At 66.1% G+C, this 16025-nt stretch overlaps 6 protein-coding genes across 6 annotated transcripts; 3 read left to right on the top strand and 3 right to left on the bottom strand.

The window, feature by feature from the left end:
- Nucleotides 1–718: 718 nt before the first annotated feature.
- EMIHUDRAFT_422532 (hypothetical protein) lies at nt 719–2561 on the top strand (the record flags this gene model as incomplete). The annotated part of the gene is made up of 5 exons (XM_005760346.1): nt 719–973; nt 1269–1364; nt 1443–1492; nt 1613–1756; nt 1992–2561. The coding sequence occupies 5 exons, from the start codon at nt 719–721 to the stop codon at nt 2389–2391; spliced, it is 945 nt and encodes a 314-aa protein (XP_005760403.1). The 3' UTR covers nt 2392–2561.
- Nucleotides 2562–2886: 325 nt separating this feature from the next.
- On the bottom strand, nt 2887–4182 carry EMIHUDRAFT_218002 (hypothetical protein; the record flags this gene model as incomplete). Its single annotated transcript, XM_005760345.1, has 3 exons — nt 2887–3219; nt 3347–3449; nt 3557–4182. 3 exons carry the CDS (start codon nt 4180–4182, stop codon nt 2887–2889), a joined length of 1062 nt encoding a protein of 353 aa, XP_005760402.1.
- A 2762-nt stretch (nt 4183–6944) lies between these two features.
- EMIHUDRAFT_106318 (3-hydroxyisobutyryl-CoA hydrolase-like protein) lies at nt 6945–8355 on the top strand (the record flags this gene model as incomplete). The annotated part of the gene is made up of 2 exons (XM_005760344.1): nt 6945–7760; nt 7975–8355. 2 exons carry the CDS (start codon nt 6945–6947, stop codon nt 8353–8355), a joined length of 1197 nt encoding a protein of 398 aa, XP_005760401.1.
- Nucleotides 8356–8582: 227 nt separating this feature from the next.
- EMIHUDRAFT_453233 (hypothetical protein) lies at nt 8583–10981 on the top strand (the record flags this gene model as incomplete). Its single annotated transcript, XM_005760343.1, has 3 exons — nt 8583–10216; nt 10355–10763; nt 10902–10981. The coding sequence occupies exons 1-3, from the start codon at nt 8615–8617 to the stop codon at nt 10979–10981; spliced, it is 2091 nt and encodes a 696-aa protein (XP_005760400.1). The 5' UTR covers nt 8583–8614.
- A 236-nt stretch (nt 10982–11217) lies between these two features.
- Nucleotides 11218–12906, bottom strand: EMIHUDRAFT_68376 (hypothetical protein; the record flags this gene model as incomplete). The annotated part of the gene is made up of 5 exons (XM_005760342.1): nt 11218–11433; nt 11520–12185; nt 12250–12498; nt 12568–12640; nt 12764–12906. 5 exons carry the CDS (start codon nt 12904–12906, stop codon nt 11218–11220), a joined length of 1347 nt encoding a protein of 448 aa, XP_005760399.1.
- A 159-nt stretch (nt 12907–13065) lies between these two features.
- EMIHUDRAFT_217997 (hypothetical protein) lies at nt 13066–15528 on the bottom strand (the record flags this gene model as incomplete). The annotated part of the gene is made up of 1 exon (XM_005760341.1): nt 13066–15528. The coding sequence occupies one exon, from the start codon at nt 15526–15528 to the stop codon at nt 13066–13068; it is 2463 nt and encodes an 820-aa protein (XP_005760398.1).
- Between the last annotated feature and the right edge of the window lie 497 nt (nt 15529–16025).

The following is a 16025-nucleotide window of genomic DNA, read 5'->3' as shown; positions in this document are numbered from 1 at the left end:
ACGGCGGCATTGGATCGTGTCGCCACCCCTCCCAGGGAGGTCGAGCCGGCTCTCCCTGGTCGGCGAGTCGCGCCCGCATCCGCGGCTTCTCTATCGTTCTCGGCTCGCCCTCCCCCTCCGCCGGCTCCTCACTAAGCTCGGGGAGGCGCGGTCCCTCTTGTCGTAGATCACGACGGTCCAGCCGCCGCCGCGACGGGTCTACCGCCGGCGGGCTCGCACGGCCCGACTCCACTCGCAGAGGCCGGGTCAGCTCGACTCTCACTTCCCCCGACAGTTGACTCCAGGCCTCTCACCCGGGGCCCTCCGGTCCCGGCCTTGCGGTCCGCGCGTCCGCCGGCTGACCCGCTGTCTCCCCACGGCACCACCCCCCCCTCGGACCCCTCCCCCGGGTACCCCAGCCTCCGACAGGGCGGTTCCGGGCCCCCCAGGCTCCGCGTGGGTCGGAGTGGTGACGGCCACGCCGGCGGCGGGGGCGGAGGCGGTGGCGGGGGGGGGGCGGGTACGGTGGCGGCACTCGCGGTCGTAACGCCTGGAGCCGCTGGGGCGGCCCCTTGACCCTGCAGCCGTTCCAGCGGCGGGGGCGGAGGTGGTAGTGTGGGTGGCGGAAACGGTGGCGGCACTGGCGGCCGCACCGCCTGGTGTGCGACCGCGATTTTTTTTAATCTTCGTCGCCCGAGCGCGCGAGAGAGGGCTCCTCGCCCCGCTTTGGGGTTGGCACATGGGGCACGCCGACTACGAAAAGATCGAGGTGGTGGGCGAGGGCACCTTTGGTGTCGTGACACGGGCCCGGGTGATCAAGACAGGACAGGAGGTCGCGATCAAAAAGATCCGCAAGCCGAGCGGCAAGAACGGCGCAGACCTGTCGACGCTCCGTGAGACGATGCTGCTGGCCGAGCTACGCCACCAGCACGTGATCGAGCTCAAGGAGGCCTACTCGCACAACAGCGCCCTCTCGCTCGTCTTTGAGTTTTGCGTCACTGATCTGGAGAAGGCGTCCGCCGCACACCTCTCGGACACTGCACACACCTCCGCCTCTTCAGCTCTGTCGGCACCGCGGCACACAGTAGGGCCAGGCTCAGGCTCAGGCTCAGGCTCAGGCTCAGGCTCAGGCTCAGGCTCAGGCTCAGGGTCGGGGTCAGGGTCAGGGTCAGGGCCAGCTTGGGGTTTGGGTCGCCGCGCTATTGACCGGACGGCGCCGCACCTCCGAGACACTTCCCTCACTTTCCAGACACTCTTCTCTGACTTTCCCTCCACGGCCGATGCTTCAGATCCTCCGCGACAAGACGGCGCCGCTCGACACGTCGCGCATCAAGGGCTACCTGCTCGGCGCCTTCCGCGGCCTCGCCTTCTGCCACGCCAACTGGGTTTGCTGCGACAAGAGTGGGACGCAAGCCCGCTTGGGAGGGGGGGGGGCGTCCCTTCACGCCACGCCGCGTCAACAGGTGCTGCACCGCGACCTGAAGCCGGGGAACCTCCTGCTCAACGCGTCGGGGTGCGCGTGCGCACTGCGGCGGCGGCGCGGACGCCGAATCACCCAACCGTCGCTCCCCTCCTCCTCCCGCCCCTCTCCCAACCCTCTCCCGACCCTCTCCCAACCCTCCAACCCCGCCAGGCACGTCAAGCTCGCTGACTTTGGCCTCGCCCGCTTCTACGGCTCGCCCGGCCGCAAGTTCACCGGCCAGGTCGTCACCCGCTGGTACCGCCCGCCGGAGCTGCTGTTCGGCGCAAAGCACTACGGCCCCGCTGTCGACCTGTGGCGCGCGACACCTCCCCACAGACACCTCCCCACAGTCACCTCCTCAGACACAGACACCTCCACAGACACCTCCACAGACACCTCCCCAGACACCTCCCAGACACCTCCCAGACACTTCCCGAGACACCTCCCAGACACTTCCCGCAGTCGACCTGCCGCGGTGTGGCGCGCCACACCGCGGCGGGCCGAGGCGGCGGCGCACCGCGTCACCTTTCCCGGGTTTGCGCGGCTGCAGGTCGATGGGCTGCATCTTTGCCGAGCTGATGACTCGCGCGCCCCTCTTCCCGGGAGGCTCCGACATCGACCAGCTCTCGCGCGTCTTCTCCCTGCGCGGCACCCCGACCGACGAGAGCTGGCCGGCCGTCTCGAAGCTGCCCGACTACATCCAGTTCAAGGAGGTGGCGCCGGTCCCGCTGCCGACGCGCTTCCCTGCCGCCTCGCCCGCCGCCCTGCGCTTGCTCGGCGACCTGCTCTCCCTCGACCCGGAGCAGAGGCCGAGCGCCGACGAGGCGCTCGCGCACGCCTTTTTCGACCAGGCGCCGCCCGCCGCCTCGCCTGCCGAGCTCGTGCCGCGCGCGAGGCCACCGGCCGCGCAGCAGCGCGGAGAGAAGCGGCCAAACCCGGACGCGAGGTGACACACAGGCTTGCCAACATGCCGCACGAACTTACTCGTCACTCGTCGACTCGAGTCTCGACTCCCCTTCTTTCTCTATACTCTAACACGTATGTACTGACCAACTCTCGCAACTGTGAACTGACTACTGAGCAGAGTGTAATCTGTAAAGCCCTAAGCCGCTAAGCCGCACCGGCACCCCGGCACACGGCGCCCTCTCTGTGTATTTTTCTGCTGTAACAAGCCGTATATCTGTATTACTGTAATCGTTATCCTCGGCGGCGCACACAGTGTAGTGCCACACACGTGCCTTTGCCCACAATCCCCCACGTGCACCCCACCCCGCGCTGCCACCCGAAACTGGCTGCTACGACTAGCTGCGGCCACTCCAGCGTTCAGGTTCAGCTGTAGGCTACAGACACAAGAGTACTGATACCGGTGTATGACTGTATCATCAAATAGGCGCCCACAGCGCGAGAGGCGCAAGGGTGCGCTCCACTGCGCGCACACTGGCGGGCTAGAACCTCGGCGCCGGCGCAGCGGCGATCGCGTGCACCTGCTCCGAGGCGAGCCGGCCGAGCCGGCGCACGGGGAGGCCGTACGAGTAGTGGCGGCGGGCGGAGACGAGCGCGGGCGCCGAGGCGAGCGCCTCCTCGTCCCGGAAGGGCTGCTCGATGAGGTGGCCAATCTCCTCGATGCCGAAGAGGCACCACGAGACGAACGCGACCGCGGGGACGGTCATCCAGCCGAGGGCGTCCACCAGGACGACGGGCAGCGTGCCGCACCAGATGGTGAGGAAGCGGCTCGTGTGCCGCGAGTAGGAGAGCGGCACCGGCGTCGTCAGCAGGCTCTCGCACGAGCCGAGCGCGTCGACGAGGCTGCCGACGCGCCGCGACGCCTGCGCGGCGCGGCGCGCTGGGCGTGGCGTGGCAAGAGGGAGGGAGGGGGGGAGGGAGATGACACGAGGGGGATGCCACCTGCATCAGCATCTCCGCCTCGACCTGCGTCTCGACGACGGCGGCGGCGGAGCTCGCGTGCGGGACAAGCCTGCCGCGCCGCGAGACGTCAGCGAGCGCGTGCCTGTGAGCAGAGCGCAAGCCTCACGCGCGAGGAGGCGCGGCGGGAGGCGGGCTGCCTCGAGCGTCTGGCGGCGCCGGAGCTTGAGGCAGAGGGCTAGAGCGGCGGACGGTGCGGCGGTCTCCATGGCGCCCGACAGCGCCTGCCGCTGTGACAGCGGCAGCTTGGCGGACGACTCGTCGCAGCAGCAGCGGCAGGCGAGCGCCGGTGGGAAGGAGGCGACCAGCGCGAGCAGCCGCTCCGCGAGGGCGGGGCTGCGGGGCCGCACGTGCGTCACGGCGTACAGCGCCAAGTCGCTGCACGAGTTCTTGACGACGCCCCAGTTGAGGCGGCCGGCGTAGAAGCGGTTGTAAGCCATGTTGGTGCGGAAGGCTAGGAGCAGCGAGAGGAAGCCGCCAAGGAGCGTGTGTGGCATCGCCGACCCCGTGGGAAAGCGGAGGCCGTGCCGGTGAAGCAGAACGACGAGGGCGCAGAGCCCGGTCTGGGACCAAAGGTGAGGCCCAATACGCTCGAGGACGTGCGAGCGGGGAATTGACAAGAAGTTGGTGAGCCAGTCGGTCGAGGTGTAGCGCTCACCGTGGGAGAGGTCCACCCTCCGAGCGAGGATGGGCCACCGCTTGGCCATGCCGCCGCGCAGGCTGCGCTCCTTGGCAACGGGCTCTGCCTGCAGCAGCCCAGCCTCGAGGCGAGCTCCCGTGGGCACGGTACTGGCAGCTAAGGCCAATAGCACGAACATGCTATAGCTGCACAGTCGCACGTGGCCGCAGGCTGGCCTCAAGCCTAACGCCCCTCGCACACCGATGAGCCGAGATGAGCCGAGGGCGAGATGACACCTCAAGGGCACCAACTCTCCGACACCAAGTCTGAGGGGTTTGGGGTCTGGCCCCGGTTCCGCAGCGCGATAGACATCACAAGTCCCCACACACGGTCTCGTCCATGCCTTGCGGCCGGCGACGAGATTGCTAGAGGCGGAGCAAGCCTGCTCTAGTCTCACACACACGTTCGCCCCTGTCGCCTGTCGCCTGTGTCTGTGTTGTTGTGCTGTTGTTTGTTCCCTTGGCACCTTGGAGTGCTGGGGGGGGCGACAGGGGGGACGTGGCCCTGAGTGATGTGTACGCCTACTCAGGGTGTGTGGCAGCCCGCTGGCTGTGTGTATTGTGAGCTTGTTTGTGTCTGTGTGTCGCTCGTGCGTGTCGTCATCATCTGTCCCGCGTCCACCCATACCGCGCTGGTGTCCAGTCCGAGCCTGACTGTTCTTCGCCTTTCTATCAATCAAGCGCGAACTATGGACAACGAGGACACTGGGCTCTACTTGTTCACCCCGCTCGCCATGTCTGCAAGGTCCAGGAAGATCAGCGAAGCAAAGAGGGACCGCGAGGCCGACCTGGGCGCGCCTCGCGAGTTGAAGGGCGGGTGGGGCCCTTACTGTCGCGGCCTAAAGTCTGTGAACACGTTTCTGGCGGATCCGCTCCAGACAGTCGCACGCACCGCACCGCGCGGGTACGTGCGACTGTTTTTGTTTGAAGTAAAAAGTCGAATCACAGCGGCGTCGGCGTTCCTCTGAGTTTTTCTCCCACTGTCTGGCCGCCCGTCCGGGTCGGACCGGGACACACAACGGCGAAGCACCATCAAGCTGCTGGACGGCCCCGGCATCGCCTCCCCTGGCTTAGCTTTGACTCATAGATATTATGCACATGGTCTGTCTCTACAATATATACACTGACACTTCGCCTTGCTTCCCAGAGCTCGTCCCGGTCCGCCACGGCCATCCTCGGCCTCCGGACGAGCGAGGACCCCCGGCCGCGGCACGGTGCGGCGGCGTCACAAATCCGACCGCAGAGCAACGGGACGTGGGTGGGCGACCTGCGGCTCAACTAGGCGTATGCATCGCCCATCCAGGGCCGCTATCACCTGGACCTTCCTGCATGTACATGTATCATCAGGCGCCTGCGGCGCTGTGCGGTCAGGGGCTGCCGCTCCGACCTGTGAGCTGTGTTCACACTTTCGTACAGTACGGAAGAGAAGAACTCTCTCAGTACGGAGTGCGGCCTCGGCCGCCCCTGACGTTGGTGTGGCCCCATGACGATTGACGTGGCTAAATCTTTTGTGGAACCAGTCTATTGGCCAGGGGCCGTCCCACGCTCGCGTCGGGGTGTCCCGCGTCGCCGCCACGACCCCGAAACTGCGCAGGCGCGGTCCTAGCTGTACACTGCAGCGCTCCAAGAGGAGAGAAAAAGAATTTACTGCAAAGCTCCGACTCAGGATAATATATAGGTTCTCAGATTCAGCGCTGCTGCTCTTCGACAAAAGTACGAGGGCAAGGTGGGCATCGCCGTGGGGAGGTCCCGCGGCGGTGGGGCGGCTGAAGTACGTGGACAACGGTCTTACAGCCTCGCGGCTGGCGGAAGGTTGGTGCACTGCTGGGATTGGCCACCATGCCCACCAAGCGTGGAGACAGCAGTGGCATCCTTTGACTCCCCTTTGCCGCGATGGTCATTGGACGGCCGCGCCTTGTCTACTACTTGCGCGGGCCTTTCTGGGTTTCTCCGTCCCGATGTGCTCAGCACGCTGCATCGGCACTCGGCGCTATAAGACGTGTCATCCCAGGGCCGCATACAGCTGTATGGCGGTACATACTTCGGGCCGGCATTCTAGCAGGACGTCGGATTATTGCCTGCGCCCAAGGGCGTGATGCTACGGGTCCCCAACCAATATTGTGGATCCGGCAGCGTGCGGGGGACGACGTGCGGGCGGCTGAACATCTCGCACGAGCTCCACTTTGACGAAAATAACTTGATGGGCTTGCTCATCCCGGGGTGGTTCGACTCCACATAAACCCGAGACGGTGAAGGGAAATGTCTCGGCGGTCTCAGGCCCAGTGAGGTAGTGCGCCAGACCAACCCAATGTCAGAGAGATCTTGCTGAACTACCTCCTCTTGACTCTTGTATGTAGAGAGATTTTTGAAGACCAACCAGAAATCACGACGCACAGTGATTTGGGCTCGGCAGCTTCTTGTACCTTGTGTGTATGTAGCTCGATCGATCGCGGTCACAACCGCCACCACCGGACGACATCTCCCGAGGAGATGATGGAGAGGGGGACGACACCGCCCGATCTACCCCCTCCGAAGTCCCTCGGTCGGCGGCGTGCACCTCGATCCTGGAATGTTTGTTATGACCCCCCCCCCCCTGAACACACCAGTGAGGGAGGGTGAGACGATCGAGGGGTCCCGTACCATGCGGAATCGACCCTATCCAGTGCTCAAGTGCTCAAAGCTCGGCGAGAAAAAGAACACCGGCGTCGCTCGTGTGGGAGAGAGAGAATCGGCGAGGCACTGCGAAGGGAGATAGAAAGAGGCAGACGATCAAGGGTTAGGGTGGGCGACGGCTAGCACCACACTCCTCTCCTTAAAATCCCTGTGTGGTGGCGGCGGGCCGTCCTCCCATCCCGCCCGGATGTAGACCAGCTTTTTCTCAGAGACTCCGACATCCTCCCCTATGGCGCGCGCCTCGCTCCGCGCCGCTGCGACGCTGCGCGAGCTGGCGGCCTCTCAGGCCTGCGGCGCGGCGGTCGTTCTCCGCGCGGGCGACCACTCCTTCTCGCGGCCGCGCGTGCTCGATATGCTGGGCGAGCTCTCCGCGGCGCGTGCAGCGCGGACAACACAGAGCGCGGTGCTCATGGGTACCGACGGCGCGGAGCACGGGTCGCTGGGCAGCAACATGGCGAAGGTGGCGCGCATGGACGCGGCGGCGCGCGCCAAGCACTTCCAGGAGCTCGCCAACCTCATGCGCTCGCTCGGCACCTTGTCCGACGGAGGAGGGTGGGCGCCGGCCGTCGTCGCTCTGGACGGCGTGCTGTGCGGCTCGGCGGTCGGCGCGGCGCTGCACGCGCCCTTCTTCGTCGCGACGGAGCGGACGCGCCTCTGCCTGCCCGGCCCCTCGCACGGCTGCCCGCCGGAGTCGCTCGCGTCGCACCGGCTGGCACGGCTGCCGCACGCGCTCGGCCGCTACCTCGCGCTGACGGGCGCGGCGCTGACGGGGCCCGAGTGCTACGCGCTCGGGCTGGCGACCCACCTCTGCGAGGCGCACGCGCTGCCGCAGCTCGCCGACGCCCTCGGCGAGGGCTTCTCTGACGGCGGAGAGGGCGGAGCTGCGGCCGGCGGAGAGGGCGAGCGGCGGCTGCTGTGGCGCGTGTCTCGCCGGCTGTCGGACGCGTGCGTGGAGCTGCCTCCGCTGGGCGGGTGGGGGGAGGAGCACGCGCTCTACTACGCGCCGCAGGTCGAGGCCGCCTTCTCGCGCGGCTCTCTCCCCGAGGTGATGCGCGCCCTCGAGGAGGGAGGGACGGAGTGGCACCAGGCCGCGCTCGAGGCGAGCCCCGCCCACCCACCCCCTCGCCGACCAGCACCGGCCCGCCCGCGCCGACCCGCCCGCGCCGGACGTGCCCCTCCCCTCCCGCTCCCCTCCCGCTCCCCTCCCACTCCCACTCCCACTCCCACTCCCACTCCCACTCCCACTCCCGCTCTCTCAGGTGCTTCGCGAGGCGTCGCCGCTCGCGCTGTCGCTCACCTTTGCGCAGCTCCGTGCCGCCGAGGAGACGGACTGCTGGGCGGCGGCGGCGCGCGCGGAGGCCGAGTCGTGCGCCGCGGCCGCCGCGACGGCGGACTTCCGCGCAGGCGCCGGGTTGCTCCACCGCTCCAAGGTCGAGCTTCTGCAGGCGGTCGAGACCGAGGCGCGGCGGCGGCACGAGACGCGAGCCGTCGGCGAGATCGCCAGGCGGGCGGCGGCGAGGGCGGCGCGCGAGGAGGCGCGCGGGCCGCCCGTCCCTCCCGCGCCGCCGGCGTGGGAGCACGGGTCGGTGGAGGAGGTGGAGGACGAGGCGGTCGCGAGGCTCGTCACGCCCCTCTTCTGACCGGGGCGGGTGTCGGGCGGCAGCCGCCCCACGCCGTTGAGGGGGCTGGGGGGAGTGTTTTGCGGGGAACGAGAGGACCACTCAGAGGGTCGATGAGCACTACATCACGTGGCCTCCAGGCATTGCCTTTTTCACTTTTGTGTAGGCACGCACACAGCTCACACAAAAAAGGCCGGGTTTCTTCTTTTTTCACGGACGTCCGAATGTCGGTCGCCAGCCCCGGAAGTCGCCAAGCAAGAAGTGCTCACATAGTGACGCCATGCGCTCAACCATCTTTGGAAAGTCTCGCGGCGCGGTGACGCTAGACATCGAGCCGCACGCCACCCTGGCTTCCTACCACTCCTTCTGGCAGCGGGCCAACTCCTCGAGCGCGGCCGCGACCGCCTTGTTTGTAGCCCTCGCCGACCGTCTCGCGGCCTCGCCTGCAGCAGAGGGAGAAGGCGGCGCGTCAGCGCGGTCCCACGTCTCTCGCGCCACGCTGATGGCAACGATGGCCCAGCTCGTCCTGTACGGAGCACCGATCGATCCCAACCACAAGGACTTCGCTCGGGCCGCAAAGACGCTCGGCTCTCTTGGCGAGCCCGCCTCTGCGCTGCTGGGGTTGGTGGGCTGTAAAGAGGCGGCGAGTAGCGTGACATCGCTCGTCGGTATGGCCACCGACGACGAGAGCGACGACCACTCCTGCGCGCTGGCCACCCAGTTTCTGCTTCGACCCGGCACGGCGGACCTTCGTATCGGGACGATGGTCAAGACCATCTGCGGGCTCCTCCGGCTGGGGCCCCTGCTGTCTCCGCAGCGTGCGCTGGCGGTGCTCGCTCTGGCGCGCAGCCTCGTCCGCTCTCAGCACCGCCTCTCCGGCGAGAGGCTCTCCGCACTGCGATCGGCGGCCAAAGCCCTGCTGCTGTGGCCCGAGCCAGCCGGCTCAGCGGCTGCCGAGCTCCTCTCGGCCACCCACGCCGAGGCTGCGCTGCCCGCGGGTGGGGCGTGGCTCGCCGTCGACGCGGACGCGCGGTGGCTGCGGAGGGCGCTTTGCGCCCAGAGCGAGGCCGCCCTCCTCCTCGCGCTGGGGCACACCGTGTACTGCGCCTTCGACGAGCGGCCCGCCTCGGACTGGGCACGGGCGGCGCGCGAGCTGCTGCTGCCTCGGGAGGCGACCGAGGAGGAGCACAAGGCGGCGGTGTGCGAGGCACTCCGCTCGATGCTCCTCGCGCTCGCGCGCGGCGGCGACTCGCGACGGCCCGCCCCCTCCGGCTCTGCCGCCGTTTCCTCCGGCTCCGCGCTCGAGAGCCGCGAGGACGTGCTGCGCCTCGCCGCGACGGCGGTGGACGCGGCCCTGCTCGCTTCCGGCGACGGCTCGCCGAGCGACCCTCTCTGGACGGCGGTCAAGGAGAGGCAGTGCGCAAAGCTGCAGGAGACGGTGCAGCAGCTCGCGGCGGCGGTGGTCGGCGGCAGCGGAGCCGCCACCTCGCCGGAGCCGCACCTTCCCCCTCTGGCGCTGCGGCCGCTGGTGAGCTCCGCCGGCGGGAGCGCAAGATACACTCGCACGCGCGAGCTGCGCGAGGCGGCGGAGCGGTTGGCGGGGCGGCGGTACCTGTACAGCCCGCTGCTGCCCCCCCTGCACGAGCGGCTCGCTCAGCTCGCCGAGCTCGCTCCGCCCGGCCAGCCGGCGCCGCCTCTCCGCGTGGCGGCGGTGGGCGGGGACGGCGCGCTGCACGCCCTCCTCCAGGCGTACGTCGTGCTGCGCGGCGCCTACCCCGACCTGTGCGCGCTGGTCGAGTGGCGCTTCTACCTCGTCCCCGTCGAGGAGTCGAGCACGCTCGCGCAGTACTTGAGCGCGCGCGACGGCGGGTACCGCAAGCACGTCTTCGCGCCGCTTGCCCTCGGGCAGCCGACCGCGCCTCAGCTCACCCTGCCTCGCGCGGACGCGGGCGGGGCGCCCCCGTCGCCGCCCCCGACCCCGCCGCCGGCTGACCCGTGGAGGAGCGTTCTGGCCGAGCAGTACTTTCGCCACGCGGGCCACACTCTCGAGCTCGCCGTCTTCGAGGCTCGCTGCTGGCTCGCGCCGCCCGCGAGGACAGGCTCGCCGCCCTTCGTGACGATCGCCTTCGCGTGCAGCGTGGAGGTGCTCGGCGGCGCGTCGGCCTCGGCCGAGCCCTCGGAGCAGTCCGTGGCGAACGGCGTCGGCCTGACCCTCGCCCTCTCGCTGAGCGACCCTCGGGGCGAGGTGCACACGCCCGGCCTCCCGATGGCCGGCCGCTTCTCCGCTCTCAGCTTTGAAAACTTCTCGACCGCGCCGCACGAGCCGGCGACCTCGCCCAGACTCCTCTTCCGCTGCAGCACCGGCGGCCGCGGCAGCCGCCACGCGGACGCACCTCCACGCTACGTGCGAGCGGCGACAATCACGGCGGGTCTCCCCTCGGCGGCCGCGGCGAATGCCGATCCACGACAGCGGCTGTCCGGGCCAGCGGCGGCGGCGGCGGCGGCCGGGGAGCGCTTTTCGCTCCTCGTGGATGGCGAATTTTACGGCCCGTTCGCATGCGTGCAAGTCGCCTCGTGTGCGCTGCCGGGCGAGCCGGAGGACCTCACGCTGCCAGTCCGCACGTGCTGCCCCGTTGGCGAGCGATGAACACGTGTAACACTACTCTAGCTACGGCAGACCTCGACTCGATTCGATCAACACTATTATAGAGTCTCGACCTGGTCTGGACAGAGAGACGTGTGACTGTGAGATTAGAGAGCGCTCTATTATTTGGTGCGACAGACGGAGTCGGAGACGCTGATAGACACAAGTGATACCAGCCGCGTCTATTACAAAAGGGGGAAACAAACTCTCTGACTCTGTCCATGTGTGTGTGTTCTCTCTCATCGCATGCTACTCTTCCCACTCGAGAGGCGTGCATCCTGCAGTGAGTAGGAGTACGGCCTGGGGCGCGCCTCTGGGCTAGCTACTGGTCCTGCGTCGGTTTTTGCGCCGGCAACGCCCCGCTGGTGCTTGTCCCGGAGACTCGCCTCGAGCGCAGCGACGAGGGGATTGGCACTCATTCCGTGCAAGAGCACAGAGCATGCAACAGCAACCACCTGTTCAAGGAGAGCGCAAGTGAAAGCGCGATCGGGTGAGACCGTGCCCCCCCTTCTCAGCCGTAGAGTAATGCCGTTGTCATGACAATAGTTTTGCCTCCTGGTAGGTCCCTCTCGTCCATCACGAGGATGGTAAAGACAACGCTTGCAAGCCCGCGGGGGCCGAACCAGCCAATGAATATCTTCTCGTTAGTCTTCAGCCGTGTCCCCGAGAGAGCGACAACGACAGGCAAGATACGCACAACGGTCAGGCTGAGCAGAGCGTAGGCAACGACTTGCCACGAGGTGACCTCTGCCATGCTGTCGTCAATGAGCACCGCGCCGAAAAGGACCCATGTCACGAGGGCCAAGACGTCGCCTGCGCTCTCCGCTGCCTCGAGAAGCCGTGCCTTGTGCTCGGGCAGAGGGATGAGCCGACCAAACAACAATCCGCCGATGAAGCACGAGATGAAGCCGCTCCCTCCAAACCACTGAGCGCTGGCAAAGCAAGCTACCGCCAACGACGGCACCGCGGCCTCCTCCCAGCTCTCCCCGACCCACTGCCGCGATTCACACCGCTCGAAGAGCCAGACGGCGGGCCCGGTGATGGCCACGGCGACGACAGCGCCGATACCAATCGCCTCCGCAGTCAGCCGCAGGGCGAGGTCCGCAGGGCGGCCGTGCTCCTCACGCTCCGGGCTGACGAGCGCGAGGAAGATGAAGAGCACCGGCACGCATATCCCGTCATTCAAGCCGCTCTCGAGGTTGAGCGCCTGTAACAGCCAGGAGGCGCTGAAACGGGCCACACGCGTGTAAAGATGACGGAAGGCAGCCAACCTCTCGAATGTAGGATGGCACGCGGCTGTCAGTGACCACTGCCTTCCCCAGTGCAGCATCGGTGGGCGCAAGCATGGTTGCCAGGACGAAAACCTCCAGCGGCGAGAGAGTGTCACCAAATAGGAGGTAACCGACTCCTGCTCCGAGGATGATTGTGAGCGGAAGCCCTACCAAAAGCAGCCGGACAGGCAGCCTGTACGAATGGCGGAGCACGAGTAGGTTGGCGCTCGCTGCGTCGCTGAACAGAACCTACAGGGGAGAAAGGAGGTGAAGGGTTAATGCTTGAACGCGCCCACTATCGTGAAAGCCAGCACTCACCAGTGCGAGCGTCACCTCTGCAACCAGGCTCAGCCCCTCGCGAACCGCTTCGTCGCCGATAGAAAAGTCGAGCCTGCCAGCATGCGCGTTCTTACACTAGGCTCACAACTGCTATTCAGTCATCTATGAGATGCACACTACTATTCAGTCATCTATGAGATGCACACTACTATTCAGCTATCTATGAGCTGCACACCAGCCGAGCACGACCGGGCCGAGGCAAACACCAACCACCACAAACACCAGAGCACCGTTCACCGGATGCGATGCAAGGGCGCCGCTCACGTTGGAGTACGCAAAGATGAGACCAGAGAAGATAACTAACGTTCGGTATTCCATTGTCAGCTTCCGCGGGCAGTACAGTCGTACGGGCCAGGACAGACTAGGTAGTCGAGCGCGTCCCCCCGGAGAGCGCCGAGAGGTTTCGCTTTTCACTAAGCAAACATAATGAAGAAAAAGAAAGTCAGCTCGATTTCAGGCTTAAAAATTCCCATCTTCTCACGCCCAGCCCTTCGACGCTTTTAGATTTCGCTCTTTCGCGCGCTTGCGGAGCCAGGCTGTCAGGTGCGGGGTCGCGTGTTCAATCTCGTCTCTTGCGATCGGCTCGTACAGCGTGCGGAAGAAGGCGGCGGCCGTGAGCGGGCCGAGGATGAGCGGGTCGTTGTCCGTACCCATTCCCCCTCGCAGCAGTGGATCGCTCGGATAGGATATGCAAAAGATGAGCAAGTTGACGGTGTACCCGGCCTTGACGCCCCACCGCGGGTTGTCAATCGTCGTGAACTCTCCCTGGGTAAAGTTCGACCCTGGGTATCTCGAGACCACCTCTGCGGCGGCCGCTTCGCCCCCTTCATTGGACCGGTTCACCTTAGCGAGTAGGTTAATCACGTTTGCTGCTGAATTGTAGACGTCATTCGCTTTGGCACCCGTCTTGGCCATCGCTGCAGCCAAGGTCGATTCGGCAAAGACCCCGAAGGACTCGGCAAGGCGGCCGTTTGCTAGGCCCGAGATGATCTCGGCAGGCAGGCGGGAGGGCTGGAAGTCCTTGAAGGGATGGGTATCCGCCCCGGGCGTGAAGTAGCGCGTCCAGCGCTCCGGCGAGGGGTAGTCCTCCGCAAAGATTCTGCGCGACGGAACAGAGGTGAACATTCCGGACGGCTCAAACGACCCCACCGGCACGCCGTAGTCCCGAAACATCGGCCCGATCGCATTGGTGCTCGGCTGCGAGGAGTCGTCATCGTTGATGAGCACCAGATCCAGCTTCCTGTCGCGGCAGTCGACCGTCACGTCGTGCTCACAGTCGTAAATCATATTGGCAAGAGTCATAATCATGGCGGTATTGTCGACGTAGACGCCATCGATGCCGCGGTACGGTGGCGACCACGCCCGCTTGTCCTCCTCCGGCAGCGGTGGCTGGTTCTCCCACTCCAAATCGAGGCCAACGCCGAGAGTCTGCAGCCCAAACGGCGTGCACGTGTCGATAAACTCGTCCATCTTGTCGAGCGTCCAATCGAAGCCCCGCACCTCTGCCTTTGATATTTTCGTACTCGCCTCTGCCACGTCTGCTGGCGATGCCAGCGAGTCGGCCTCGTCGGCCATGGCGGTCACCAGGGCGTCCCGTGTCTTGGGCCCCATCGCCCCCAAGACCGTGTGAAGGGCGTTCTTTGCGATAGTCGGCGAGCTGGTCAGACCGGCAGCCGCCGACGACATCGCCGCCACGACGCTCAGGCTCGTCGTCGAGCTGTTGCTGAAGCGCGTGCGCAGGCTAAGGGGCCGAGGCCGATTTGGGGTGGGGTTGCAACAGTGGGAGTAGCACGGCGACCCGTCATCTCTGGCGTGCCACAGCATCGACCTCTCCGTCGGACAGTTGGTCCACCAAGTCCACCCGCAGTCGCAGGTGTAGGGTTGCTTTTGCAAAGTGGGACCGGCACCTAAAGCGGGCGCGAAGAAGCCGTCGTAGCCACCCTGCGACGAGCGAGCCTTGGCGATGTGCGCGAGCGGCAGTGTTGCGTCTGCAGGGACCCCTTGCGGCAGCTCCACGTCCACTCGCTCAACGTCGGCGTCCTTCCCCACCCAGGTGTCGGGCGGAAGGGCAAGCTGCTCGACGAGGGCCGCTTCCGGCAGTCCCGGCCGCAGGTCGTCAAACGTAAGCGACTCGTAGTCGGGAATGCTACAATGGAGCATATGGTCAATATACGATTGCCAGTTGTACGCTGGGAAGTGAGCCAGCTCAAGTCCCCACGCAATCGCGCCGAGAACCAAACCGATGACTTTGGAGGTGACTCGGGAGCCAGCGCAGCGGTCGTAAAGGTCAAAGGAGGGCGTGTCTCCCGTGTACATGCCTTTTGCGTAATTCAAGCCCCACAAGTCGAAGAAGTGACCTAGGCTGACATATCTTCCGTTGGCGTCGCGCCGCGTGAGCTCGAGGAAGAACTGGCGCGAAAAGGCTAGTTGGGTCGCAAACCACTGCCCACCCGAGTTGCCGGCGAGGTGCGTGATGTCGTCCCACCCGAGCTGCCCGCCCAGCGCCTCAAATGCAAAGGAGAGCGAGCGAGCATAGGCGATGCCGGCCGTCATGGTGCGGAAGCCCCCACCGCTCACGACCAAGGCCAACGGCTGGCGAGGTTTTGCGTCCGGAGGGCGGGGCAGGGGTGCTGAGTACATTGCCTCCTTGAAGAGAGTGCTCTCGGCGGCACACTCTGCGAACATCGTGTGCATGTACGAACCGAGATATGTCACGCCCACACCGATAAAGCCCAGGCTGCCCAGGCTGTCAGGGACCTCCGCGGGCGACTGCAATCCTGGCCCTTGATAGCCAATATCCCACCAAGGGTCACCCCATATCCTCTTACCATGCGCGGGAGCGAGCACGGCCAAAGAAACAACCAGGAGCAGCAGGCCGGGGAGAGCCAAGGCGACCAGTGGGCGCCAGAACGACTCGCGGCCAGCCTCCGCCGTCCGCATCGCCGTGGTCGGGCAGTATCACCGTTCTCTATGTCCGATGGTCAGTGCGGCGCACTTGGAGCACTTGGAGTGCAGTCAGTAGCCGCACGCCCAGGGCCGGGGAGCTAAGAAGCGCACCCAGAGGCCGGACGATTGGGATCGGGTTACGGGCTAGAGAGCCTCTGGGTGTTTGTGAGGACGCGCGCAAAGATGCCCCCCGTGGCTCTTTGAAACCTCGCTGCGGGCGGGGAGGGGAGCTGCCCAGATGCGGTCGGGTGTGAAATCTCAAGGATGTTTTCGTCTACGCTGAGTGTGCACAGTGCCAATCAGCAGCGTTTCTTCCGTCTACCCTTATAAGTCTCTCGTGTCGGCGCCGACGCTCTTGGTTTAACCGTAGAACGTCCCAGCCGAAATCCGCCCGCCGACGATCGATCAGTCCACAATCGTCGGCCCGCAGCGACCCGCAGCGACGGATGCCGCCCCTACGGCCCCTACGGCCGACGCGCCGATGCACGACC

The sequence above is a fragment of the Emiliania huxleyi genome (genome assembly GCF_000372725.1).
Source record: "Emiliania huxleyi CCMP1516 unplaced genomic scaffold EMIHUscaffold_76, whole genome shotgun sequence".
Lineage (NCBI taxonomy): Eukaryota > Haptophyta > Isochrysidales > Noelaerhabdaceae > Emiliania > Emiliania huxleyi.
The sequence above is the reverse complement of the archived record's forward strand: the minus strand, read 5'-3'. Positions and strand labels throughout refer to the sequence as shown.